At 49.0% G+C, this 24369-nt stretch overlaps 1 protein-coding gene and 17 non-coding genes across 19 annotated transcripts in view; 17 read left to right on the forward strand and 1 right to left on the reverse strand.

Moving 5' to 3' along the window:
• The window catches only part of LOC133151487 (VPS10 domain-containing receptor SorCS1), a 214455-nt gene that overhangs the window by 13368 nt on the left and 176718 nt on the right, over positions 1-24369 (reverse strand). For both annotated transcript variants that reach the window (XR_009713916.1, XM_061274566.1), the window contains exons 21-22: positions 2877-3003; positions 1818-1930 (exon numbers count right to left, since the gene is read on the reverse strand). Coding sequence is in view for 1 of the 2 variants with exons in the window: in XM_061274566.1 (XP_061130550.1) it covers positions 1818-1930; positions 2877-3003 (240 nt within the window). In the remaining variant the exon portion in view is untranslated. The remainder of the gene's footprint in view (positions 1-1817; positions 1931-2876; positions 3004-24369) is intronic.
• trnad-guc (transfer RNA aspartic acid (anticodon GUC)) lies at positions 8188-8259 on the forward strand. The gene has a single exon. It is a non-coding gene; the product is annotated as a tRNA-Asp (tRNA).
• On the forward strand, positions 9069-9140 carry trnad-guc (transfer RNA aspartic acid (anticodon GUC)). Its single transcript has one exon. It is a non-coding gene; the product is annotated as a tRNA-Asp (tRNA).
• On the forward strand, positions 9950-10021 carry trnad-guc (transfer RNA aspartic acid (anticodon GUC)). The gene has a single exon. It is a non-coding gene; the product is annotated as a tRNA-Asp (tRNA).
• trnad-guc (transfer RNA aspartic acid (anticodon GUC)) lies at positions 10831-10902 on the forward strand. Its single transcript has one exon. It is a non-coding gene; the product is annotated as a tRNA-Asp (tRNA).
• On the forward strand, positions 11711-11782 carry trnad-guc (transfer RNA aspartic acid (anticodon GUC)). Its single transcript has one exon. It is a non-coding gene; the product is annotated as a tRNA-Asp (tRNA).
• trnad-guc (transfer RNA aspartic acid (anticodon GUC)) lies at positions 12592-12663 on the forward strand. Its single transcript has one exon. It is a non-coding gene; the product is annotated as a tRNA-Asp (tRNA).
• trnad-guc (transfer RNA aspartic acid (anticodon GUC)) lies at positions 13473-13544 on the forward strand. The gene has a single exon. It is a non-coding gene; the product is annotated as a tRNA-Asp (tRNA).
• On the forward strand, positions 14354-14425 carry trnad-guc (transfer RNA aspartic acid (anticodon GUC)). The gene has a single exon. It is a non-coding gene; the product is annotated as a tRNA-Asp (tRNA).
• On the forward strand, positions 15235-15306 carry trnad-guc (transfer RNA aspartic acid (anticodon GUC)). The gene has a single exon. It is a non-coding gene; the product is annotated as a tRNA-Asp (tRNA).
• Positions 16116-16187, forward strand: trnad-guc (transfer RNA aspartic acid (anticodon GUC)). The gene has a single exon. It is a non-coding gene; the product is annotated as a tRNA-Asp (tRNA).
• On the forward strand, positions 16997-17068 carry trnad-guc (transfer RNA aspartic acid (anticodon GUC)). Its single transcript has one exon. It is a non-coding gene; the product is annotated as a tRNA-Asp (tRNA).
• On the forward strand, positions 17878-17949 carry trnad-guc (transfer RNA aspartic acid (anticodon GUC)). The gene has a single exon. It is a non-coding gene; the product is annotated as a tRNA-Asp (tRNA).
• On the forward strand, positions 18759-18830 carry trnad-guc (transfer RNA aspartic acid (anticodon GUC)). Its single transcript has one exon. It is a non-coding gene; the product is annotated as a tRNA-Asp (tRNA).
• Positions 19640-19711, forward strand: trnad-guc (transfer RNA aspartic acid (anticodon GUC)). The gene has a single exon. It is a non-coding gene; the product is annotated as a tRNA-Asp (tRNA).
• trnad-guc (transfer RNA aspartic acid (anticodon GUC)) lies at positions 20521-20592 on the forward strand. The gene has a single exon. It is a non-coding gene; the product is annotated as a tRNA-Asp (tRNA).
• On the forward strand, positions 21402-21473 carry trnad-guc (transfer RNA aspartic acid (anticodon GUC)). Its single transcript has one exon. It is a non-coding gene; the product is annotated as a tRNA-Asp (tRNA).
• trnad-guc (transfer RNA aspartic acid (anticodon GUC)) lies at positions 23164-23235 on the forward strand. The gene has a single exon. It is a non-coding gene; the product is annotated as a tRNA-Asp (tRNA).

Below are 24369 nucleotides of genomic sequence, written 5' to 3' on the forward strand. Positions count from 1 at the left end.
CGATAAAACCTTAATTGTGATCTTTTTGAACCTCAGAATGGTTCAAAAAGATCAAAATTAAGTTTTTGGATCTTCTTGATCTTTTTGAACCATTCTGAGGTAGACTGCAATTTTATATATCCTTGGGTTTTCTCAGTGTGATATTGATATCAATATGATGAAATGAAAATGATGAAATGAAAATGATAAATATGCAAACAACATAGAAAACAGGAAGGGAGTGAATACTTTTTTCATAGCACTATTTATAACACATCAGACATACAATGTATACATAAAGTGGCAAAGTGAGCTGCATTATATGCCCAATGTCATTTAGATATTACAAACGATTGGATGTGTTTTATATATTGCAATCGACACGAGTGTTTTTACTCGTTCTGGTCATTGCACTCCAAATATTTACTCTTATGCAAGTTGCTGTCACGATCTGTCTCCGTTCGTTTCGTCGTTTTAGTGTTGTCATGGTTTCTGTAAGCGTGTCTGTGTGCTCGCCCCTCTACTCCTGTGTCTACTCACAATCTATGTACTAATCACAGTCACCTGCCTCTCGTTACCTGTCACGTATTTAAATCCTGTCTGTGTGTCACTCCCTTGTCGAATTATTTCACGTCTCTCGTCTTTCAGTCCTGTCTAGTCTTGTTTCTTTGTTTCAGTTGCTCTCGGTCTGTTTCTGTTTGCCGGTTCCTGTTCGTTTGTTCCCCTCATCTTCCCTTCCAACTCCCTTTTCCCTCAAAAAACCCTGGTCCAAGCTGCATTTGGTCGCCTTGCTCCATGACAGTTGCAGGTGTGTGTTTTTTTTTCATCTTGTCATATTTTTGATCAGATTTTTTTTTCCTAGCTGGAGGAGTCATGGAAACTGATGCTAATAATAAATAACAAAACTGACATAGCGGCTAGGAGAAGGAAATACTGTGCATAGCTTTTGGGCTCCAAGTGGATTTTTTTCAAGAAACCATGGGTAGGAATGATGCAAGATTATTACAATTATTTAAATGTATTGCAGATACAAGGATGTTGCAATAAGAAGACAATTAATAAGGCAAACTCTGTACTTACATGACTTAAGTTTGAACTACATCTCTTGCTTGACAAGCAGCAACAGCATTTAACTGCAACCGCCGCTTTGGGTATGAATTTTTTTATGCTGATGCCGATATTTAAAAGAAACTATTTGGAACATCCATCCATCCATCCATCCATCCATCCATCCATCCATCCATCCATCCATCCATCCATCCATCCACTCAGATGCCATTAAGCATGTACTGAGTGCGGACGGTTGTTGGGATAGGCTCCAGCGCACCCGCGACCCTCGTAAACAGAAAGCGATTCAGATTATGGATGGCTGGATGGACGGACAGACAGACAGACGGACGGATGGAATTGTTAGGATTTGTTTTGGATTTCTTTATTGTAGTGTTTAGTTAGTGGGTCTGGGTACAATTAGATGTCTTGTTTGTTGTTTTGGCCTGGTCTTACCCTGAAGCAGAGGTTCTTGTTGTGTCCTGTTTTGTATTGTTTTGTGTCTGTGGTATTAAATTCACTGCTCTCTTAACACAACAATGATTGTGTGTGTGGTCTCACTTTGTGTTGAGTTGCCTAACCCATGACTAGGCCATAACAGAGGGCAACACAAATGTTTTTAAACTATTAATCTCCCTTGCACTCTCTGTCTTGTGATCCATCATCATGAACGTCAAATTCACTTTCAAAGCCTCAGAGAGGTCATGCTGCAATTACAGACTGTGAGATATTCAGTCATGGTGACAGTAATAAACGCACCACTTTCCATGAAAGAAGCTAATAATTTTTACCTGGATAAGTGAATTCTTGATGACTCGGCTCACATCCAGCCTCCACTCTGGAACATCAGGGTTGTGGTCGTCCAAGTTTGAAGAAAAGGCCAGCAGATGAGATTGGAAATATTCTGTATGAAAAGAAAAAAAATACACCTTTACCTTTTCATTACAATTTTCAGATTCAATTAATCTGGATCCATTTTTCTTTTGTCTGGTTCCGCTCTTTAACAGGACAAGAGCCAGATTCTTATGTGAATAACTTGACTGAGTTCTTTACAGAATCAATCTTGTACTCCACTGTGATCTGCTTGGGAAATTGGGACAATTGAATATAATACTTCAAGCTGATTGGATGATGTGACGAATTGTGCAGCCTACCCAACTTTTGTTTTGACCAATCACGGTAACGGAAATCCTATTCTAGAATGTAAAGAAGCACAAATGTCTTTTCCAGATAAAAAAGCACACAAAACCTCTTACTGCTCTTCTTTCAAAAGGAAACTGTGAGTAACTCAGCGATAACGGAATTAATTACAGTGTCCATGCATTCGTCCACCGGTGTCGCTAGTTTGGTGGGTTTAAAGTGAGAATTCTGACTTTAAAGTTAGAACTCTGACTTTATTCTCAGAATTCTGACTTTAAAGTAGAAATTCTGACTTTATTCTCAGAATTCTGACTATAAAGAGGGAATTCTCACTTTAAAGTCAGAATTACGACTTTAAAGTGAGAATTCTGACTTTTTTTCTCAGAATTACAAACTGGGTTACAAACTGGTAAACAATTATTGAATGGCCGGCGCTAAAAAAAAAAAAGGGTGCATGTTTCATGCTGCAGGCCAAAACCCAACGGCTGTTTGGTGTGTTTTTCCTCCGTTGCCGGTATTCCTATCTCTTAAGCACAGCAGGACCAACATGTAGAAATGATGAGCAGAGCAATCATTGCAGGTTGCAAATATACTTTGAAAATTATATTAAAGACCTGACTTGATCCAGGCTGGCATGACATTGTTTCATGTTTCTTGTCATGTTTCCTACAACAACAGAATCTCACAAACAGTTAAAAAAGTTGTCTCACCATGGATGGAGATGGCCTTTCGCTCCTGCAGAATAGTATTCCCTGCAGACACCTGCACGGTGACTGTGCTGATGCCTTCCTGGGAAAATGTGCATGTCACACTTGCCTCAAGTGTGATTATGGGTTGCTGGGAAAATAAAGTCACAGAGAAAGTTGAAGAGATTTAAGAGAGAGTGAGAATCAGAACATTAGGGCTGCCATAGAAATGTCAGAGAACCTTATCAAAAGCTGGTTAACATCCCACACTGTTGTTTAAAATACAGACACGTCAGACACACAAACATGCACACCGCGGGCACAAACACACACTCGCACGCACACACACACGCACGGGCGGACACACGCCTAAAGCTATTCCCAAAATATAGCTCCCTCCGACGGGTAATCAAACCCCAGTTTTCCCTGTGATAGGCAGAGATACCGTCCACTATACTATCGAATACGGCTTTGTTGCAATGCCCGGTGGAAGTGGCAGTTACCCAGCAGGTAAAGGTACACTGCCACTGTCATACCAAAGAGTTCTCCAGTGTAGTTATCACATTCGCCTAACACGTGAAAGTGAAAATGGCACGGACGTCAGTCCGTGATGCCACTTTTTGCAAAATGCCTCTCCAAATTTAGCCAGGGCAGTTTCCATGGTGTAGTGGTTATCACGTTTGCCTCACATGCAAAACGTCCCAGGTCTGAAACTGCTTGGAAACAAGCCGGCTGTATCATTTTGTCAGCCCATTTGAAAAATTCGTCTCCGGCGCCAGTCCGTGATGCCAGTTTTTGGAAGACAGCTCCCATAACACAGAAAGGCAAGGTTCTATAGTGTAGTGGTTATCACGTTTGCCTCACATGTGAAAGGTCTGTGGTTTGAAACCAGTTGGAACCAAAGACTTTTTGAAAGACGGCTCTCGACCGATTATTTGGCAGTTTTCCATAGTGTAGTGGTTATTGCGTTCGCCCCACACGCGAAAGGTATCCAGTTTGAAACTGCATGATTCTTTTTGTCAGCCCATTTGAAAAATTCGTCTCCGGGGCCAGTCCATAATGCCGGTTTTTGGAAGACGCCCCTCATCCAACAGTCAAGCAAGTTTCCATAGTGTAGTGGTTATCACGTACACCTTACTTTTGTGTCAGCCCATTCAAAAAATGTCTCCAGGGCCAGTCCGTTATGCCACTTTTTGCAAGACGGCTCTGAGGTAACAGCCAGTCAAAATTCCATAGTGTAGTGGTTATCATGTTCGCCCAACACGAGCAAGGTTCCCTGATTTGAAACTGGGTGGAATCAAGCGTAACAAAAGTTTTTGTCAGCCCATTTGAGAAATTCGTCTGGCGCCAGTCCGTGATTGGACTTTTTACAAGACTACTACCGTGCAGCAATCAGACAAGTTTCCATAGTGTAATGGTTATCATGTGCACTTTTAATGCAAAAGGTCCCGGTTTTGAAACTAAGTGGAAAGAAGCAACATGAACTTTTTGTCAAGGGATCTCGTGACGTAACATGCAGGGACAATTCTTGATCCCTTTGTAGCCAACAGGCCGCTAGGGTGCACTTTGTCCATATGTAATTAACATTAACGAGGGGCTTACTCTGGAGTTGAGATGTAGCGTTGGGTTACAAATTTGATTTTGTAGCAAAATTGTGCAAATTGCCTTCAAGATTGATTGAAGATTGGGATGGAAAGAATCGCTATACATTTGATGTATTAAAAACAATTTGTAGCAAAAAAGGTGTAACCAAAATGTGTTTCATTTCATCAATACCGTTAGCCTCACATGGAGTGAATAATGTGTCTTTAAAAAAAGCAGGTGGTGTGGTATTAAATTAGAACTTTGAGATTTCTCTGAAATCTAAAGTGCGATATACTACTATTACTACTACTACTACTACTACTACTACTACTACTACTACTACTACTACTACTACTACTACTACTACTACTACTACTAGAAAACAGGGACAAATGTTTGCAATCTAACAGAGTGATACACATTTAATTTCCAACTACACATTTAGTTACCTATAATATTTCAATTTACCGTTTTTTTCCGTGTATAGTGCGCAATATTTTACTAATTTATTGTCCTAAAATCTGGGGTGCGTATTATACATGGGTACAAAGAAAAAAAAAAAAAAATTTTTTTTTTTTAATTTTTTTTTTTTTTTTTTTAAATAAAGTCATGGTACAACAAAACCAACAACAGGACTGACCGACAAAGTCGTGGAACAAAAAGACAGGGTGACATTACCAAAGACAGGAACAGAATGACAGTAACACATGCAATGATCCAACGGTGAGCGAGGGGCAGACAGGACTTAAATACAAAACACGTTACATCGATTGAGGTGACACAGGAAGAGCGGGGTGACACGAACAGAAACTATGGCAACCTAGACACATAGCAAAACTGGGGACGAGACATGACAAATCTCCCCCGAAATAAAACTCACCTTTCTTCCTGTTTGTTGTCAATCGCGCATCGCATTCAGCCATCCTGCCCAACACACTTAGTAGAATTCATAATTGACGACACATCGTTTGATGCGATGGTGCAATCCTCGATGGTGTGTTATTGTCAAATATTGTTTGTTTTTTAATCTCCATCGCGGACCGGACGTCATACGGAGGCCGCCATTACAGATGCGCAGAACGGTTGCGCAAGACACGTCAGCTATATAAAGAGCGAGAGTTCAGTTCTCCACCTATTAGTTTCAATTCACAGTTTAATTAGCAGTTTCAATCAGCAAATAACAAAATGCGTATTACAGGTAATATTTTATTTCACAACACTTTGCCTTGTTCCTTTCGTCTCTGCTGTTCACTTCAAACACGCTCCATGCGACCGCAATGCTCTCGTATCAGACAAGGCTTGCTCGATCACCTGCTCGTTTGCTGTCTCACAATGTACCCTACACAAATCCGAAACATTTGTTGCGGCTCCGAGTCACGACGAGGGGCAAGTTTTGGTTTCCAAGGTTGTTTTTATTCCTCTTCAACGTCTCTCCCATACAGAGCCGCCTTTTTCACGTCCGCAGCCCATGCGCGCACGGAGCGCGGTGGTGCGTTTAGGGGCAGTCGGAGAAATCAACGCCAACAAAAAAAATGACATCCAGCCTAGTTAAGACCATACCAAAGACTTTAAAAATGGGACCCATTGCCTCCCTGCGTGTGTGACGATCTTTGGGACTTAAAAAAAAAAAAAAAAAAAAAAAAATTAAAAAAAAATTCATAAAAATTGGGTGCGTATTATACATGGGTACAAGCTTTTTTCCAGCATCAGCATGCCATTGTTAGGGGTGCGTACTATACATGGGGGCGCACTATACATGGAAAAAAACGGTAATTAAAGCCACAGTGGCAATATCTTGCTGATCAATTGTCCTTTCATGCTTCTGCATCCATCCATCCATCCATCCATCCATCCATCCATCTTCTTCCGCTTATCCGGGGTCGGGTCGCGGGGGCGGCAGCTTCAGGAGGGACTCCCAGACTTCTCTCTCCCCAGCCACTTCATCCAGCTCATCCCGGGGGATCCCAAGGCGTTCCCAGGCCATCTGAGAGACATAGTCTCTCCAGCGCGTCCTGGGTCGTCCCCGGGGTCTCCTACCGGAAATGCGGACCAAACTCTGGCATCGGTGATACAGGGACCGAACCGCCTTCATCATTTGGCTCGGTACCCCGTACTCCTGAAGCACCCCCCACAGAACCTCTCGAGGGACACGGTCGAACGCCTTCTCCAAGTCCACAAAACACATGTGGACTGGTTGGGCGAACTCCCATTCACCCTCGAAGATCCTGCTGAGGATGAAGAGCTGGTCCACTGTTCCACGGCCAGGACGAAAGCCACACTGCTCCTCTTGAATCCGAGGTTCGACCTCGTGACGGACCCTCCTCTCCAGCACCCCTGAATAGACCTTACCAGGGAGGCTGAGGAGTGTAATTCCCCTGTAATTGGAACACACCCTCCGGTCCCCCTTCTTTAAGAGGGGAACCACGACCCCAGTCTGCTAATCCAAAGTCACTGTCCCCGATGTCCACGCAATGTTTTAGAGGGTTGTCAGCCATGACAGCCCCACAACATCCAGAGCCTTTAAGAACGCTGGGCGGATCTCATCCACCCCCGGGGCCTTGCCACCGAGGAGTTTTTTTAACTACCTCAGTGACTTCGACCCCAGAGATTGGAGAGTCCGCCTCAAAGTCCCCAGGCCCTGCTTCCACAATGGAAGGCGGCACACGACGTCCCGAGTCGAGGTCACCAGCACGCCATCCCCACTGTAAACGGTGTTGACGTTGCACTGCTTCCCCCTCCTGAGACGCCGGATGGTGGACCAGAATTTCCTCAAAGCTGTCCGGAAGTCATTCTCCATGGCCTCGCCAAACTCCTCCCACCCCCGGGTTTTTGCCTCAGCAACCGCCGAAGCCGCGTTCCGCTTGGCCATCCGGTACCTGTCAGCTGCCTCCGGAGTCCCGCAGGCCAAAACAGCCCGATAGGACTCCTTCTTCAGCTTGATGGGATCCCTTACCGCCGGTGTCCACCAGCGGCTTCGGGGATTGCCACTGCCACTGCAGTTACATAATAACTACTGCAGTGGTTTTTGTGTGACAGTTTGTGTTAACTGCAGGCACCCCAGTAACTAAATTATAAATTATAAATCACTCACTCCAGAGACTTCAACTAGTCCAAAACTCCGCTGCCCGCCTCCTTACCCACACCCGGTCCCGTGAACACATCACTCCTGTTCTCCACTCTCTTCACTGGCTCCCCATGAAGGAGCATATCATCTTCAAGATACTCCTTCTCACCTTCGAAGCACTTCACCACCTGGCTCCCACTTACCTATCCGACCTCCTTGTCCCCTACTGCCCCAACCGTCCCCTCCGATCCTCCAATACTTCACGTCTGACAGTCCCAAAATCCAAACTCAAATCCTTCGGTGACAGAGCCTTCTCCTGCACATCACCCCGACTCTGGAACTCTCTCCCCCAGTCTGTCTGTGACTCACCCACACTCCCCATATTGAAGTCCCGTCTAAAAACTTACCTCTTCTCCCAAGCGTATGACCTCCCCTACCCATAACTGGTTTCCTCTTCTTAAGTTTAGTCTGGCCCGGCCACCAGATGCTCGCCTTCGAGCCCCGCCTCCAGGCCTGGCTCCAGAGGGGGGCCCCGGTGACCCGCGTCCGGGCGAGGGAAAACGAGATCCATTTTTTTTATTCGTCATAAGGGGCTAGTGTGCTTTCATGCTTCTGGTTATCAAATTCAAGCGCATCAGTGGTTCTTAACCTACCACTACACGGCCGGTTCTAGTTAATTAAATGTGTTCCTCGTTAGTATAGTGGACAGTATCTCCGCCTGTCACGCGGAAGACCGGGGTTCGATTCCCCGACGGGGAGTTACTTTGTTTATGGGAACTATTGTTGGGTATGCTGTCTACCGAATGGTGTTAACCTGTGTTTGCAGTAGTTATGTAACTGCAGTGGTTTTTGTGTGACAGTTTGTGTTAACTGCAGGCACCCCAGTAACTAAATTATAACTCACTCACTCCAGAGACTTCAACTAGTCCAAAACTCCGCTGCCCGCCTCCTTATCCACACCCGCTCCCGTGAACACATCACTCCTGTTCTCCACTCTCTTCACTGGCTCCCCATGAAGGAGCATATCATCTTCAAGATACTCCTTCTCACCTTCGAAGCACTTCACCACCTGGCTCCCACTTACCTATCCGACCTCCTTGTCCCCTACTGCCCCAACCGTCCCCTCCGATCCTCCAATACTTCACGTCTGACAGTCCCAAAATCCAAACTCAAATCCTTCGGTGACAGAGCCTTCTCCTGCACATCACCCCGACTCTGGAACTCTCTCCCCCAGTCTGTCTGTGACTCACCCACACTCCCCATATTGAAGTCCCGTCTAAAAACTTACCTCTTCTCCCAAGCGTATGACCTCCCCTACCCATAACTGGTTTCCTCTTCTTAAGTTTAGTCTGGCCCGGCCACCAGATGCTCGCCTTCGAGCCCCGCCTCCAGGCCTGGCTCCAGAGGGGGGCCCCGGTGACCCGCGTCCGGGCGAGGGAAAACGAGATCCATTTTTTTTATTCGTCATAAGGGGCTAGTGTGCTTTCATGCTTCTGGTTATCAAATTCAAGCGCATCAGTGGTTCTTAACCTACCACTACACGGCCGGTTCTAGTTAATTAAATGTGTTCCTCGTTAGTATAGTGGACAGTATCTCCGTCTGTCACGCGGAAGACCGGGGTTCGATTCCCCGACGGGGAGTTACTTTGTTTATGGGAACTATTGTTGGGTATGCTGTCTACCGAATGGTGTTAACCTGTGTTTGCAGTAGTTATGTAACTGCAGTGGTTTTTGTGTGACAGTTTGTGTTAACTGCAGGCACCCCAGTAACTAAATTATAACTCACTCACTCCAGAGACTTCAACTAGTCCAAAACTCCGCTGCCCGCCTCCTTACCCACACCCGCTCCCGTGAACACATCACTCCTGTTCTCCACTCTCTTCACTGGCTCCCCATGAAGGAGCATATCATCTTCAAGATACTCCTTCTCACCTTCGAAGCACTTCACCACCTGGCTCCCACTTACCTATCCGACCTCCTTGTCCCCTACTGCCCCAACCGTCCCCTCCGATCCTCCAATACTTCACGTCTGACAGTCCCAAAATCCAAACTCAAATCCTTCGGTGACAGAGCCTTCTCCTGCACATCACCCCGACTCTGGAACTCTCTCCCCCAGTCTGTCTGTGACTCACCCACACTCCCCATATTGAAGTCCCGTCTAAAAACTTACCTCTTCTCCCAAGCGTATGACCTCCCCTACCCATAACTGGTTTCCTCTTCTTAAGTTTAGTCTGGCCCGGCCACCAGATGCTCGCCTTCGAGCCCCGCCTCCAGGCCTGGCTCCAGAGGGGGGCCCCGGTGACCCGCGTCCGGGCGAGGGAAAACGAGATCCATTTTTTTTATTCGTCATAAGGGGCTAGTGTGCTTTCATGCTTCTGGTTATCAAATTCAAGCGAATCAGTGGTTCTTAACCTACCACTACACGGCCGGTTCTAGTTAATTAAATGTGTTCCTCGTTAGTATAGTGGACAGTATCTCCGCCTGTCACGCGGAAGACCGGGGTTCGATTCCCCGACGGGGAGTTATTTTGTTTATGGGAACTATTGTTGGGTATGCTGTCTACCGAATGGTGTTAACCTGTGTTTGCAGTAGTTATGTAACTGCAGTGGTTTTTGTGTGACAGTTTGTGTTAACTGCAGGCACCCCAGTAACTAAATTATAACTCACTCACTCCAGAGACTTCAACTAGTCCAAAACTCCGCTGCCCGCCTCCTTACCCACACCCGCTCCCGTGAACACATCACTCCTGTTCTCCACTCTCTTCACTGGCTCCCCATGAAGGAGCATATCATCTTCAAGATACTCCTTCTCACCTTCGAAGCACTTCACCACCTGGCTCCCACTTACCTATCCGACCTCCTTGTCCCCTACTGCCCCAACCGTCCCCTCCGATCCTCCAATACTTCACGTCTGACAGTCCCAAAATCCAAACTCAAATCCTTCGGTGACAGAGCCTTCTCCTGCACATCACCCCGACTCTGGAACTCTCTCCCCCAGTCTGTCTGTGACTCACCCACACTCCCCATATTGAAGTCCCGTCTAAAAACTTACCTCTTCTCCCAAGCGTATGACCTCCCCTACCCATAACTGGTTTCCTCTTCTTAAGTTTAGTCTGGCCCGGCCACCAGATGCTCGCCTTCGAGCCCCGCCTCCAGGCCTGGCTCCAGAGGGGGGCCCCGGTGACCCGCGTCCGGGCGAGGGAAAACGAGATCCATTTTTTTTATTCGTCATAAGGGGCTAGTGTGCTTTCATGCTTCTGGTTATCAAATTCAAGCGCATCAGTGGTTCTTAACCTACCACTACACGGCCGGTTCTAGTTAATTAAATGTGTTCCTCGTTAGTATAGTGGACAGTATCTCCGCCTGTCACGCGGAAGACCGGGGTTCGATTCCCCGACGGGGAGTTACTTTGTTTATGGGAACTATTGTTGGGTATGCTGTCTATGAATGGTGTTAACCTGTGTTTGCAGTAGTTATGTAACTGCAGTGGTTTTTGTGTGACAGTTTGTGTTAACTGCAGGCACCCCAGTAACTAAATTATAACTCACTCACTCCAGAGACTTCAACTAGTCCAAAACTCCGCTGCCCGCCTCCTTACCCACACCCGCTCCCGTGAACACATCACTCCTGTTCTCCACTCTCTTCACTGGCTCCCCATGAAGGAGCATATCATCTTCAAGATACTCCTTCTCACCTTCGAAGCACTTCACCACCTGGCTCCCACTTACCTATCCGACCTCCTTGTCCCCTACTGCCCCAACCGTCCCCTCCGATCCTCCAATACTTCACGTCTGACAGTCCCAAAATCCAAACTCAAATCCTTCGGTGACAGAGCCTTCTCCTGCACATCACCCCGACTCTGGAACTCTCTCCCCCAGTCTGTCTGTGACTCACCCACACTCCCCATATTGAAGTCCCGTCTAAAAACTTACCTCTTCTCCCAAGCGTATGACCTCCCCTACCCATAACTGGTTTCCTCTTCTTAAGTTTAGTCTGGCCCGGCCACCAGATGCTCGCCTTCGAGCCCCGCCTCCAGGCCTGGCTCCAGAGGGGGGCCCCGGTGACCCGCGTCCGGGCGAGGGAAAACGAGATCCATTTTTTTTATTCGTCATAAGGGGCTAGTGTGCTTTCATGCTTCTGGTTATCAAATTCAAGCGAATCAGTGGTTCTTAACCTACCACTACACGGCCGGTTCTAGTTAATTAAATGTGTTCCTCGTTAGTATAGTGGACAGTATCTCCGCCTGTCACGCGGAAGACCGGGGTTCGATTCCCCGACGGGGAGTTATTTTGTTTATGGGAACTATTGTTGGGTATGCTGTCTACCGAATGGTGTTAACCTGTGTTTGCAGTAGTTATGTAACTGCAGTGGTTTTTGTGTGACAGTTTGTGTTAACTGCAGGCACCCCAGTAACTAAATTATAACTCACTCACTCCAGAGACTTCAACTAGTCCAAAACTCCGCTGCCCGCCTCCTTACCCACACCCGCTCCCGTGAACACATCACTCCTGTTCTCCACTCTCTTCACTGGCTCCCCATGAAGGAGCATATCATCTTCAAGATACTCCTTCTCACCTTCGAAGCACTTCACCACCTGGCTCCCACTTACCTATCCGACCTCCTTGTCCCCTACTGCCCCAACCGTCCCCTCCGATCCTCCAATACTTCACGTCTGACAGTCCCAAAATCCAAACTCAAATCCTTCGGTGACAGAGCCTTCTCCTGCACATCACCCCGACTCTGGAACACTCTCCCCCAGTCTGTCTGTGACTCACCCACACTCCCCATATTGAAGTCCCGTCTAAAAACTTACCTCTTCTCCCAAGCGTATGACCTCCCCTACCCATAACTGGTTTCCTCTTCTTAAGTTTAGTCCGGCCCGGCCACCAGATGCTCGCCTTCGAGCCCCGCCTCCAGGCCTGGCTCCAGAGGGGGGCCCCGGTGACCCGCGTCCGGGCGAGGGAAAACGAGATCCATTTTTTTTATTCGTCATAAGGGGCTAGTGTGCTTTCATGCTTCTGGTTATCAAATTCAAGCGAATCAGTGGTTCTTAACCTACCACTACACGGCCGGTTCTAGTTAATTAAATGTGTTCCTCGTTAGTATAGTGGACAGTATCTCCGCCTGTCACGCGGAAGACCGGGGTTCGATTCCCCGACGGGGAGTTATTTTGTTTATGGGAACTATTGTTGGGTATGCTGTCTACCGAATGGTGTTAACCTGTGTTTGCAGTAGTTATGTAACTGCAGTGGTTTTTGTGTGACAGTTTGTGTTAACTGCAGGCACCCCAGTAACTAAATTATAACTCACTCACTCCAGAGACTTCAACTAGTCCAAAACTCCGCTGCCCGCCTCCTTACCCACACCCGCTCCCGTGAACACATCACTCCTGTTCTCCACTCTCTTCACTGGCTCCCCATGAAGGAGCATATCATCTTCAAGATACTCCTTCTCACCTTCGAAGCACTTCACCACCTGGCTCCCACTTACCTATCCGACCTCCTTGTCCCCTACTGCCCCAACCGTCCCCTCCGATCCTCCAATACTTCACGTCTGACAGTCCCAAAATCCAAACTCAAATCCTTCGGTGACAGAGCCTTCTCCTGCACATCACCCCGACTCTGGAACTCTCTCCCCCAGTCTGTCTGTGACTCACCCACACTCCCCATATTGAAGTCCCGTCTAAAAACTTACCTCTTCTCCCAAGCGTATGACCTCCCCTACCCATAACTGGTTTCCTCTTCTTAAGTTTAGTCTGGCCCGGCCACCAGATGCTCGCCTTCGAGCCCCGCCTCCAGGCCTGGCTCCAGAGGGGGGCCCCGGTGACCCGCGTCCGGGCGAGGGAAAACGAGATCCATTTTTTTTATTCGTCATAAGGGGCTAGTGTGCTTTCATGCTTCTGGTTATCAAATTCAAGCGAATCAGTGGTTCTTAACCTACCACTACACGGCCGGTTCTAGTTAATTAAATGTGTTCCTCGTTAGTATAGTGGACAGTATCTCCGCCTGTCACGCGGAAGACCGGGGTTCGATTCCCCGACGGGGAGTTATTTTGTTTATGGGAACTATTGTTGGGTATGCTGTCTACCGAATGGTGTTAACCTGTGTTTGCAGTAGTTATGTAACTGCAGTGGTTTTTGTGTGACAGTTTGTGTTAACTGCAGGCACCCCAGTAACTAAATTATAACTCACTCACTCCAGAGACTTCAACTAGTCCAAAACTCCGCTGCCCGCCTCCTTACCCACACCCGCTCCCGTGAACACATCACTCCTGTTCTCCACTCTCTTCACTGGCTCCCCATGAAGGAGCATATCATCTTCAAGATACTCCTTCTCACCTTCGAAGCACTTCACCACCTGGCTCCCACTTACCTATCCGACCTCCTTGTCCCCTACTGCCCCAACCGTCCCCTCCGATCCTCCAATACTTCACGTCTGACAGTCCCAAAATCCAAACTCAAATCCTTCGGTGACAGAGCCTTCTCCTGCACATCACCCCGACTCTGGAACACTCTCCCCCAGTCTGTCTGTGACTCACCCACACTCCCCATATTGAAGTCCCGTCTAAAAACTTACCTCTTCTCCCAAGCGTATGACCTCCCCTACCCATAACTGGTTTCCTCTTCTTAAGTTTAGTCCGGCCCGGCCACCAGATGCTCGCCTTCGAGCCCCGCCTCCAGGCCTGGCTCCAGAGGGGGGCCCCGGTGACCCGCGTCCGGGCGAGGGAAAACGAGATCCATTTTTTTTATTCGTCATAAGGGGCTAGTGTGCTTTCATGCTTCTGGTTATCAAATTCAAGCGAATCAGTGGTTCTTAACCTACCACTACACGGCCGGTTCTAGTTAATTAAATGTGTTCCTCGTTAGTATAGTGGACAGTATCTCCGCCTGTCACGCGGAAGACCGGGGTTCGATTCCCCGACGGGGAGTTATTTTGTTTATGGGAACTATTGTTGGGTATGCTGTCTACCGAATGGTGTTAACCTGTGTTTGCAGTAGTTATGTAACTGCAGTGGTTTTTGTGTGACAGTTTGTGTTAACTGCAGGCACCCCAGTAACTAAATTATAACTCACTCACTCCAGAGACTTCAACTAGTCCAAAACTCCGCTGCCCGCCTCCTTACCCACACCCGCTCCCGTGAACACATCACTCCTGTTCTCCACTCTCTTCACTGGCTCCCCATGAAGGAGCATATCATCTTCAAGATACTCCTTCTCACCTTCGAAGCACTTCACCACCTGGCTCCCACTTACCTATCCGACCTCCTTGTCCCCTACTGCCCCAACCGTCCCCTCCGATCCTCCAATACTTCACGTCTGACAGTCCCAAAATCCAAACTCAAATCCTTCGGTGACAGAGCCTTCTCCTGCACATCACCCCGACTCTGGAACTCTCTCCCCCAGTCTGTCTGTGACTCACCCACACTCCCCATATTGAAGTCCCGTCTAAAAACTTACCTCTTCTCCCAAGCGTATGACCTCCCCTACCCATAACTGGTTTCCTCTTCTTAAGTTTAGTCTGGCCCGGCCACCAGATGCTCGCCTTCGAGCCCCGCCTCCAGGCCTGGCTCCAGAGGGGGGCCCCGGTGACCCGCGTCCGGGCGAGGGAAAACGAGATCCATTTTTTTTATTCGTCATAAGGGGCTAGTGTGCTTTCATGCTTCTGGTTATCAAATTCAAGCGCATCAGTGGTTCTTAACCTACCACTACACGGCCGGTTCTAGTTAATTAAATGTGTTCCTCGTTAGTATAGTGGACAGTATCTCCGCCTGTCACGCGGAAGACCGGGGTTCGATTCCCCGACGGGGAGTTACTTTGTTTATGGGAACTATTGTTGGGTATGCTGTCTACCGAATGGTGTTAACCTGTGTTTGCAGTAGTTATGTAACTGCAGTGGTTTTTGTGTGACAGTTTGTGTTAACTGCAGGCACCCCAGTAACTAAATTATAACTCACTCACTCCAGAGACTTCAACTAGTCCAAAACTCCGCTGCCCGCCTCCTTACCCACACCCGCTCCCGTGAACACATCACTCCTGTTCTCCACTCTCTTCACTGGCTCCCCATGAAGGAGCATATCATCTTCAAGATACTCCTTCTCACCTTCGAAGCACTTCACCACCTGGCTCCCACTTACCTATCCGACCTCCTTGTCCCCTACTGCCCCAACCGTCCCCTCCGATCCTCCAATACTTCACGTCTGACAGTCCCAAAATCCAAACTCAAATCCTTCGGTGACAGAGCCTTCTCCTGCACATCACCCCGACTCTGGAACTCTCTCCCCCAGTCTGTCTGTGACTCACCCACACTCCCCATATTGAAGTCCCGTCTAAAAACTTACCTCTTCTCCCAAGCGTATGACCTCCCCTACCCATAACTGGTTTCCTCTTCTTAAGTTTAGTCTGGCCCGGCCACCAGATGCTCGCCTTCGAGCCCCGCCTCCAGGCCTGGCTCCAGAGGGGGGCCCCGGTGACCCGCGTCCGGGCGAGGGAAAACGAGATCCATTTTTTTTATTCGTCATAAGGGGCTAGTGTGCTTTCATGCTTCTGGTTATCAAATTCAAGCGAATCAGTGGTTCTTAACCTACCACTACACGGCCGGTTCTAGTTAATTAAATGTGTTCCTCGTTAGTATAGTGGACAGTATCTCCGCCTGTCACGCGGAAGACCGGGGTTCGATTCCCCGACGGGGAGTTATTTTGTTTATGGGAACTATTGTTGGGTATGCTGTCTACCGAATGGTGTTAACCTGTGTTTGCAGTAGTTATGTAACTGCAGTGGTTTTTGTGTGACAGTTTGTGTTAACTGCAGGCACCCCAGTAACTAAATTATAACTCACTCACTCCAGAGACTTCAACTAGTCCAAAACTCCGCTGCCCGCCTCCTTACCCACACCCGCTCCCGTGAACACATCACTCCTGTTCTCCACTCTCTTCACTGGCTCCCCATGAAGGAGCATATCATCTTCAAGATACTCCTTCTCACCTTCGAAGCACTTCACCACCTGGCTCCCACTTACCTATCCGACCTCCTTGTCCCCTACTGCCCCAACCGTCCCCTCCGATCCTCCAATACTTCACGTCTGACAGTCCCAAAATCCAAACTCAAATCCTTCGGTGACAGAGCCTTCTCCTGCACATCACCCCGACTCTGGAACTCTCTCCCCCAGTCTGTCTGTGACTCACCCACACTCCCCATATTGAAGTCCCGTCTAAAAACTTACCTCTTCTCCCAAGCGTATGACCTCCCCTACCCATAACTGGTTTCCTCTTCTTAAGTTTAGTCTGGCCCGGCCACCAGATGCTCGCCTTCGAGCCCCGCCTCCAGGCCTGGCTCCAGAGGGGGGCCCCGGTGACCCGCGTCCGGGCGAGGGAAAACGAGATCCATTTTTTTTATTCGTCATAAGGGGCTAGTGTGCTTTCATGCTTCTGGTTATCAAATTCAAGCGAATCAGTGGTTCTTAACCTACCACTACACGGCCGGTTCTAGTTAAATAAATGTGTTCCTCGTTAGTATAGTGGACAGTATCTCCGCCTGTCACGCGGAAGACCGGGGTTCGATTCCCCGACGGGGAGTTATTTTGTTTATGGGAACTATTGTTGGGTATGCTGTCTACCGAATGGTGTTAACCTGTGTTTGCAGTAGTTATGTAACTGCAGTGGTTTTTGTGTGACAGTTTGTGTTAACTGCAGGCACCCCAGTAACTAAATTATAACTCACTCACTCCAGAGACTTCAACTAGTCCAAAACTCCGCTGCCCGCCTCCTTACCCACACCCGCTCCCGTGAACACATCACTCCTGTTCTCCACTCTCTTCACTGGCTCCCCATGAAGGAGCATATCATCTTCAAGATACTCCTTCTCACCTTCGAAGCACTTCACCACCTGGCTCCCACTTACCTATCCGACCTCCTTGTCCCCTACTGCCCCAACCGTCCCCTCCGATCCTCCAATACTTCACGTCTGACAGTCCCAAAATCCAAACTCAAATCCTTCGGTGACAGAGCCTTCTCCTGCACATCACCCCGACTCTGGAACACTCTCCCCCAGTCTGTCTGTGACTCACCCACACTCCCCATATTGAAGTCCCGTCTAAAAACTTACCTCTTCTCCCAAGCGTATGACCTCCCCTACCCATAACTGGTTTCCTCTTCTTAAGTTTAGTCCGGCCCGGCCACCAGATGCTCGCCTTCGAGCCCCGCCTCCAGGCCTGGCTCCAGAGGGGGGCCCCGGTGACCCGCGTCCGGGCGAGGGAAAACGAGATCCATTTTTTTTATTCGTCATAAGGGGCTAGTGTGCTTTCATGCTTCTGGTTATCAAATTCAAGCGAATCAGTGGTTCTTAACCTACCACTACACGGCCGGTTCTAGTTAATTAAATGTGTTCCTCGTTAGTATAGTGGACAGTATCTCCGCCTGTCACGCGGAAGACCGGGGTTCGATTCCCCGACGGGGAGTTATTTTGTTTATGGGAACTATTGTTGGGTATGCTGTCTACCGAATGGTGTTAACCTGTGTTTGCAGTAGTTATGTAACTGCAGTGGTTTTTGTGTGACAGTTTGTGTTAACTGCAGGCACCCCAGTAACTAAATTATAACTCACTCACTCCAGAGACTTCAACTAGTCCAAAACTCCGCTGCCCGCCTCCTTACCCACACCCGCTCCCGTGAACACATCACTCCTGTTCTCCACTCTCTTCACTGGCTCCCCATGAAGGAGCATATCATCTTCAAGATACTCCTTCTCACCTTCGAAGCACTTCACCACCTGGCTCCCACTTACCTATCCGACCTCCTTGTCCCCTACTGCCCCAACCGTCCCCTCCGATCCTCCAATACTTCACGTCTGACAGTCCCAAAATCCAAACTCAAATCCTTCGGTGACAGAGCCTTCTCCTGCACATCACCCCGACTCTGGAACTCTCTCCCCCAGTCTGTCTGTGACTCACCCACACTCCCCATATTGAAGTCCCGTCTAAAAACTTACCTCTTCTCCCAAGCGTATGACCTCCCCTACCCATAACTGGTTTCCTCTTCTTAAGTTTAGTCTGGCCCGGCCACCAGATGCTCGCCTTCGAGCCCCGCCTCCAGGCCTGGCTCCAGAGGGGGGCCCCGGTGACCCGCGTCCGGGCGAGGGAAAACGAGATCCATTTTTTTTATTCGTCATAAGGGGCTAGTGTGCTTTCATGCTTCTGGTTATCAAATTCAAGCGAATCAGTGGTTCTTAACCTACCACTACACGGCCGGTTCTAGTTAATTAAATGTGTTCCTCGTTAGTATAGTGGACAGTATCTCCGCCTGTCACGCGGAAGACCGGGGTTCGATTCCCCGACGGGGAGTTATTTTGTTTATGGGAACTATTGTTGGGTATGCTGTCTACCGAATGGTGTTAACCTGTGTTTGCAGTAGTTATGTAACTGCAGTGGTTTTTGTGTGACAGTTTGTGTTAACTGCAGGCACCCCAGTAACTAAATTATAACTCACTCACTCCAGAGACTTCAACTAGTCCAAAACTCCGCTGCCCGCCTCCTTACCCACACCCGCTCCCGTGAACACATCACTCCTGTTCTCCACTCTCTTCACTGGCTCCCCATGAAGGAGCATATCATCTTCAAGATACTCCTTCTCACCTTCGAAGCACTTCACCACCTGGCTCCCACTTACCTATCCGACCTCCTTGTCCCCTACTGCCCCAACCGTCCCCTCCGATCCTCCAATACTTCACGTCTGACAGTCCCAAAATCCAAACTCAAATCCTTCGGTGACAGAGCCTTCTCCTGCACATCACCCCGACTCTGGAACACTCTCCCCCAGTCTGTCTGTGACTCACCCACACTCCCCATATTGAAGTCCCGTCTAAAAACTTACCTCTTCTCCCAAGCGTATGACCTCCCCTACCCATAACTGGTTTCCTCTTCTTAAGTTTAGTCCGGCCCGGCCACCAGATGCTCGCCTTCGAGCCCCGCCTCCAGGCCTGGCTCCAGAGGGGGGCCCCGGTGACCCGCGTCCGGGCGAGGGAAAACGAGATCCATTTTTTTTATTCGTCATAAGGGGCTAGTGTGCTTTCATGCTTCTGGTTATCAAATTCAAGCGAATCAGTGGTTCTTAACCTACCACTACACGGCCGGTTCTAGTTAATTAAATGTGTTCCTCGTTAGTATAGTGGACAGTATCTCCGCCTGTCACGCGGAAGACCGGGGTTCGATTCCCCGACGGGGAGTTATTTTGTTTATGGGAACTATTGTTGGGTATGCTGTCTACCGAATGGTGTTAACCTGTGTTTGCAGTAGTTATGTAACTGCAGTGGTTTTTGTGTGACAGTTTGTGTTAACTGCAGGCACCCCAGTAACTAAATTATAACTCACTCACTCCAGAGACTTCAACTAGTCCAAAACTCCGCTGCCCGCCTCCTTACCCACACCCGCTCCCGTGAACACATCACTCCTGTTCTCCACTCTCTTCACTGGCTCCCCATGAAGGAGCATATCATCTTCAAGATACTCCTTCTCACCTTCGAAGCACTTCACCACCTGGCTCCCACTTACCTATCCGACCTCCTTGTCCCCTACTGCCCCAACCGTCCCCTCCGATCCTCCAATACTTCACGTCTGACAGTCCCAAAATCCAAACTCAAATCCTTCGGTGACAGAGCCTTCTCCTGCACATCACCCCGACTCTGGAACTCTCTCCCCCAGTCTGTCTGTGACTCACCCACACTCCCCATATTGAAGTCCCGTCTAAAAACTTACCTCTTCTCCCAAGCGTATGACCTCCCCTACCCATAACTGGTTTCCTCTTCTTAAGTTTAGTCTGGCCCGGCCACCAGATGCTCGCCTTCGAGCCCCGCCTCCAGGCCTGGCTCCAGAGGGGGGCCCCGGTGACCCGCGTCCGGGCGAGGGAAAACGAGATCCATTTTTTTTATTCGTCATAAGGGGCTAGTGTGCTTTCATGCTTCTGGTTATCAAATTCAAGCGCATCAGTGGTTCTTAACCTACCACTACACGGCCGGTTCTAGTTAATTAAATGTGTTCCTCGTTAGTATAGTGGACAGTATCTCCGCCTGTCACGCGGAAGACCGGGGTTCGATTCCCCGACGGGGAGTTACTTTGTTTATGGGAACTATTGTTGGGTATGCTGTCTACCGAATGGTGTTAACCTGTGTTTGCAGTAGTTATGTAACTGCAGTGGTTTTTGTGTGACAGTTTGTGTTAACTGCAGGCACCCCAGTAACTAAATTATAACTCACTCACTCCAGAGACTTCAACTAGTCCAAAACTCCGCTGCCCGCCTCCTTACCCACACCCGCTCCCGTGAACACATCACTCCTGTTCTCCACTCTCTTCACTGGCTCCCCATGAAGGAGCATATCATCTTCAAGATACTCCTTCTCACCTTCGAAGCACTTCACCACCTGGCTCCCACTTACCTATCCGACCTCCTTGTCCCCTACTGCCCCAACCGTCCCCTCCGATCCTCCAATACTTCACGTCTGACAGTCCCAAAATCCAAACTCAAATCCTTCGGTGACAGAGCCTTCTCCTGCACATCACCCCGACTCTGGAACTCTCTCCCCCAGTCTGTCTGTGACTCACCCACACTCCCCATATTGAAGTCCCGTCTAAAAACTTACCTCTTCTCCCAAGCGTATGACCTCCCCTACCCATAACTGGTTTCCTCTTCTTAAGTTTAGTCCGGCCCGGCCACCAGATGCTCGCCTTCGAGCCCCGCCTCCAGGCCTGGCTCCAGAGGGGGGCCCCGGTGACCCGCGTCCGGGCGAGGGAAAACGAGATCCATTTTTTTTATTCGTCATAAGGGGCTAGTGTGCTTTCATGCTTCTGGTTATCAAATTCAAGCGAATCAGTGGTTCTTAACCTACCACTACACGGCCGGTTCTAGTTAATTAAATGTGTTCCTCGTTAGTATAGTGGACAGTATCTCCGCCTGTCACGCGGAAGACCGGGGTTCGATTCCCCGACGGGGAGTTATTTTGTTTATGGGAACTATTGTTGGGTATGCTGTCTACCGAATGGTGTTAACCTGTGTTTGCAGTAGTTATGTAACTGCAGTGGTTTTTGTGTGACAGTTTGTGTTAACTGCAGGCACCCCAGTAACTAAATTATAACTCACTCACTCCAGAGACTTCAACTAGTCCAAAACTCCGCTGCCCGCCTCCTTATCCACACCCGCTCCCGTGAACACATCACTCCTGTTCTCCACTCTCTTCACTGGCTCCCCATGAAGGAGCATATCATCTTCAAGATACTCCTTCTCACCTTCGAAGCACTTCACCACCTGGCTCCCACTTACCTATCCGACCTCCTTGTCCCCTACTGCCCCAACCGTCCCCTCCGATCCTCCAATACTTCACGTCTGACAGTCCCAAAATCCAAACTCAAATCCTTCGGTGACAGAGCCTTCTCCTGCACATCACCCCGACTCTGGAACTATCTCCCCCAGTCTGTCTGTGACTCACCCACACTCCCCATATTGAAGTCCCGTCTAAAAACTTACCTCTTCTCCCAAGCGTATGACCTCCCCTACCCATAACTGGTTTCCTCTTCTTAAGTTTAGTCTGGCCCGGCCACCAGATGCTCGCCTTCGAGCCCCGCCTCCAGGCCTGGCTCCAGAGGGGGGCCCCGGTGACCCGCGTCCGGGCGAGGGAAAACGAGATCCATTTTTTTTATTCGTCATAAGGGGCTAGTGTGCTTTCATGCTTCTGGTTATCAAATTCAAGCGCATCAGTGGTTCTTAACCTACCACTACACGGCCGGTTCTAGTTAATTAAATGTGTTCCTCGTTACTATAGTGGACAGTATCTCCGCCTGTCACGCGGAAGACCGGGGTTCGATTCCCCGACGGGGAGTTATTTTGTTTATGGGAACTATTGTTGGGTATGCTGTCTACCGAATGGTGTTAACCTGTGTTTGCAGTAGTTATGTAACTGCAGTGGTTTTTGTGTGACAGTTTGTGTTAACTGCAGGCACCCCAGTAACTAAATTATAACTCACTCACTCCAGAGACTTCAACTAGTCCAAAACTCCGCTGCCCGCCTCCTTACCCACACCCGCTCCCGTGAACACATCACTCCTGTTCTCCACTCTCTTCACTGGCTCCCCATGAAGGAGCATATCATCTTCAAGATACTCCTTCTCACCTTCGAAGCACTTCACCACCTGGCTCCCACTTACCTATCCGACCTCCTTGTCCCCTACTGCCCCAACCGTCCCCTCCGATCCTCCAATACTTCACGTCTGACAGTCCCAAAATCCAAACTCAAATCCTTCGGTGACAGAGCCTTCTCCTGCACATCACCCCGACTCTGGAACTCTCTCCCCCAGTCTGTCTGTGACTCACCCACACTCCCCATATTGAAGTCCCGTCTAAAAACTTACCTCTTCTCCCAAGCGTATGACCTCCCCTACCCATAACTGGTTTCCTCTTCTTAAGTTTAGTCCGGCCCGGCCACCAGATGCTCGCCTTCGAGCCCCGCCTCCAGGCCTGGCTCCAGAGGGGGGCCCCGGTGACCCGCGTCCGGGCGAGGGAAAACGAGATCCATTTTTTTTATTCGTCATAAGGGGCTAGTGTGCTTTCATGCTTCTGGTTATCAAATTCAAGCGAATCAGTGGTTCTTAACCTACCACTACACGGCCGGTTCTAGTTAATTAAATGTGTTCCTCGTTAGTATAGTGGACAGTATCTCCGCCTGTCACGCGGAAGACCGGGGTTCGATTCCCCGACGGGGAGTTATTTTGTTTATGGGAACTATTGTTGGGTATGCTGTCTACCGAATGGTGTTAACCTGTGTTTGCAGTAGTTATGTAACTGCAGTGGTTTTTGTGTGACAGTTTGTGTTAACTGCAGGCACCCCAGTAACTAAATTATAACTCACTCACTCCAGAGACTTCAACTAGTCCAAAACTCCGCTGCCCGCCTCCTTATCCACACCCGCTCCCGTGAACACATCACTCCTGTTCTCCACTCTCTTCACTGGCTCCCCATGAAGGAGCATATCATCTTCAAGATACTCCTTCTCACCTTCGAAGCACTTCACCACCTGGCTCCCACTTACCTATCCGACCTCCTTGTCCCCTACTGCCCCAACCGTCCCCTCCGATCCTCCAATACTTCACGTCTGACAGTCCCAAAATCCAAACTCAAATCCTTCGGTGACAGAGCCTTCTCCTGCACATCACCCCGACTCTGGAACTATCTCCCCCAGTCTGTCTGTGACTCACCCACACTCCCCATATTGAAGTCCCGTCTAAAAACTTACCTCTTCTCCCAAGCGTATGACCTCCCCTACCCATAACTGGTTTCCTCTTCTTAAGTTTAGTCTGGCCCGGCCACCAGATGCTCGCCTTCGAGCCCCGCCTCCAGGCCTGGCTCCAGAGGGGGGCCCCGGTGACCCGCGTCCGGGCGAGGGAAAACGAGATCCATTTTTTTTATTCGTCATAAGGGGCTAGTGTGCTTTCATGCTTCTGGTTATCAAATTCAAGCGCATCAGTGGTTCTTAACCTACCACTACACGGCCGGTTCTAGTTAATTAAATGTGTTCCTCGTTACTATAGTGGACAGTATCTCCGCCTGTCACGCGGAAGACCGGGGTTCGATTCCCCGACGGGGAGTTATTTTGTTTATGGGAACTATTGTTGGGTATGCTGTCTACCGAATGGTGTTAACCTGTGTTTGCAGTAGTTATGTAACTGCAGTGGTTTTTGTGTGACAGTTTGTGTTAACTGCAGGCACCCCAGTAACTAAATTATAACTCACTCACTCCAGAGACTTCAACTAGTCCAAAACTCCGCTGCCCGCCTCCTTACCCACACCCGCTCCCGTGAACACATCACTCCTGTTCTCCACTCTCTTCACTGGCTCCCC

Source organism: Syngnathus typhle, linkage group LG3 (genome assembly GCF_033458585.1).
Source record: "Syngnathus typhle isolate RoL2023-S1 ecotype Sweden linkage group LG3, RoL_Styp_1.0, whole genome shotgun sequence".
Classification (NCBI taxonomy): Eukaryota; Metazoa; Chordata; class Actinopteri; order Syngnathiformes; family Syngnathidae; genus Syngnathus; species Syngnathus typhle.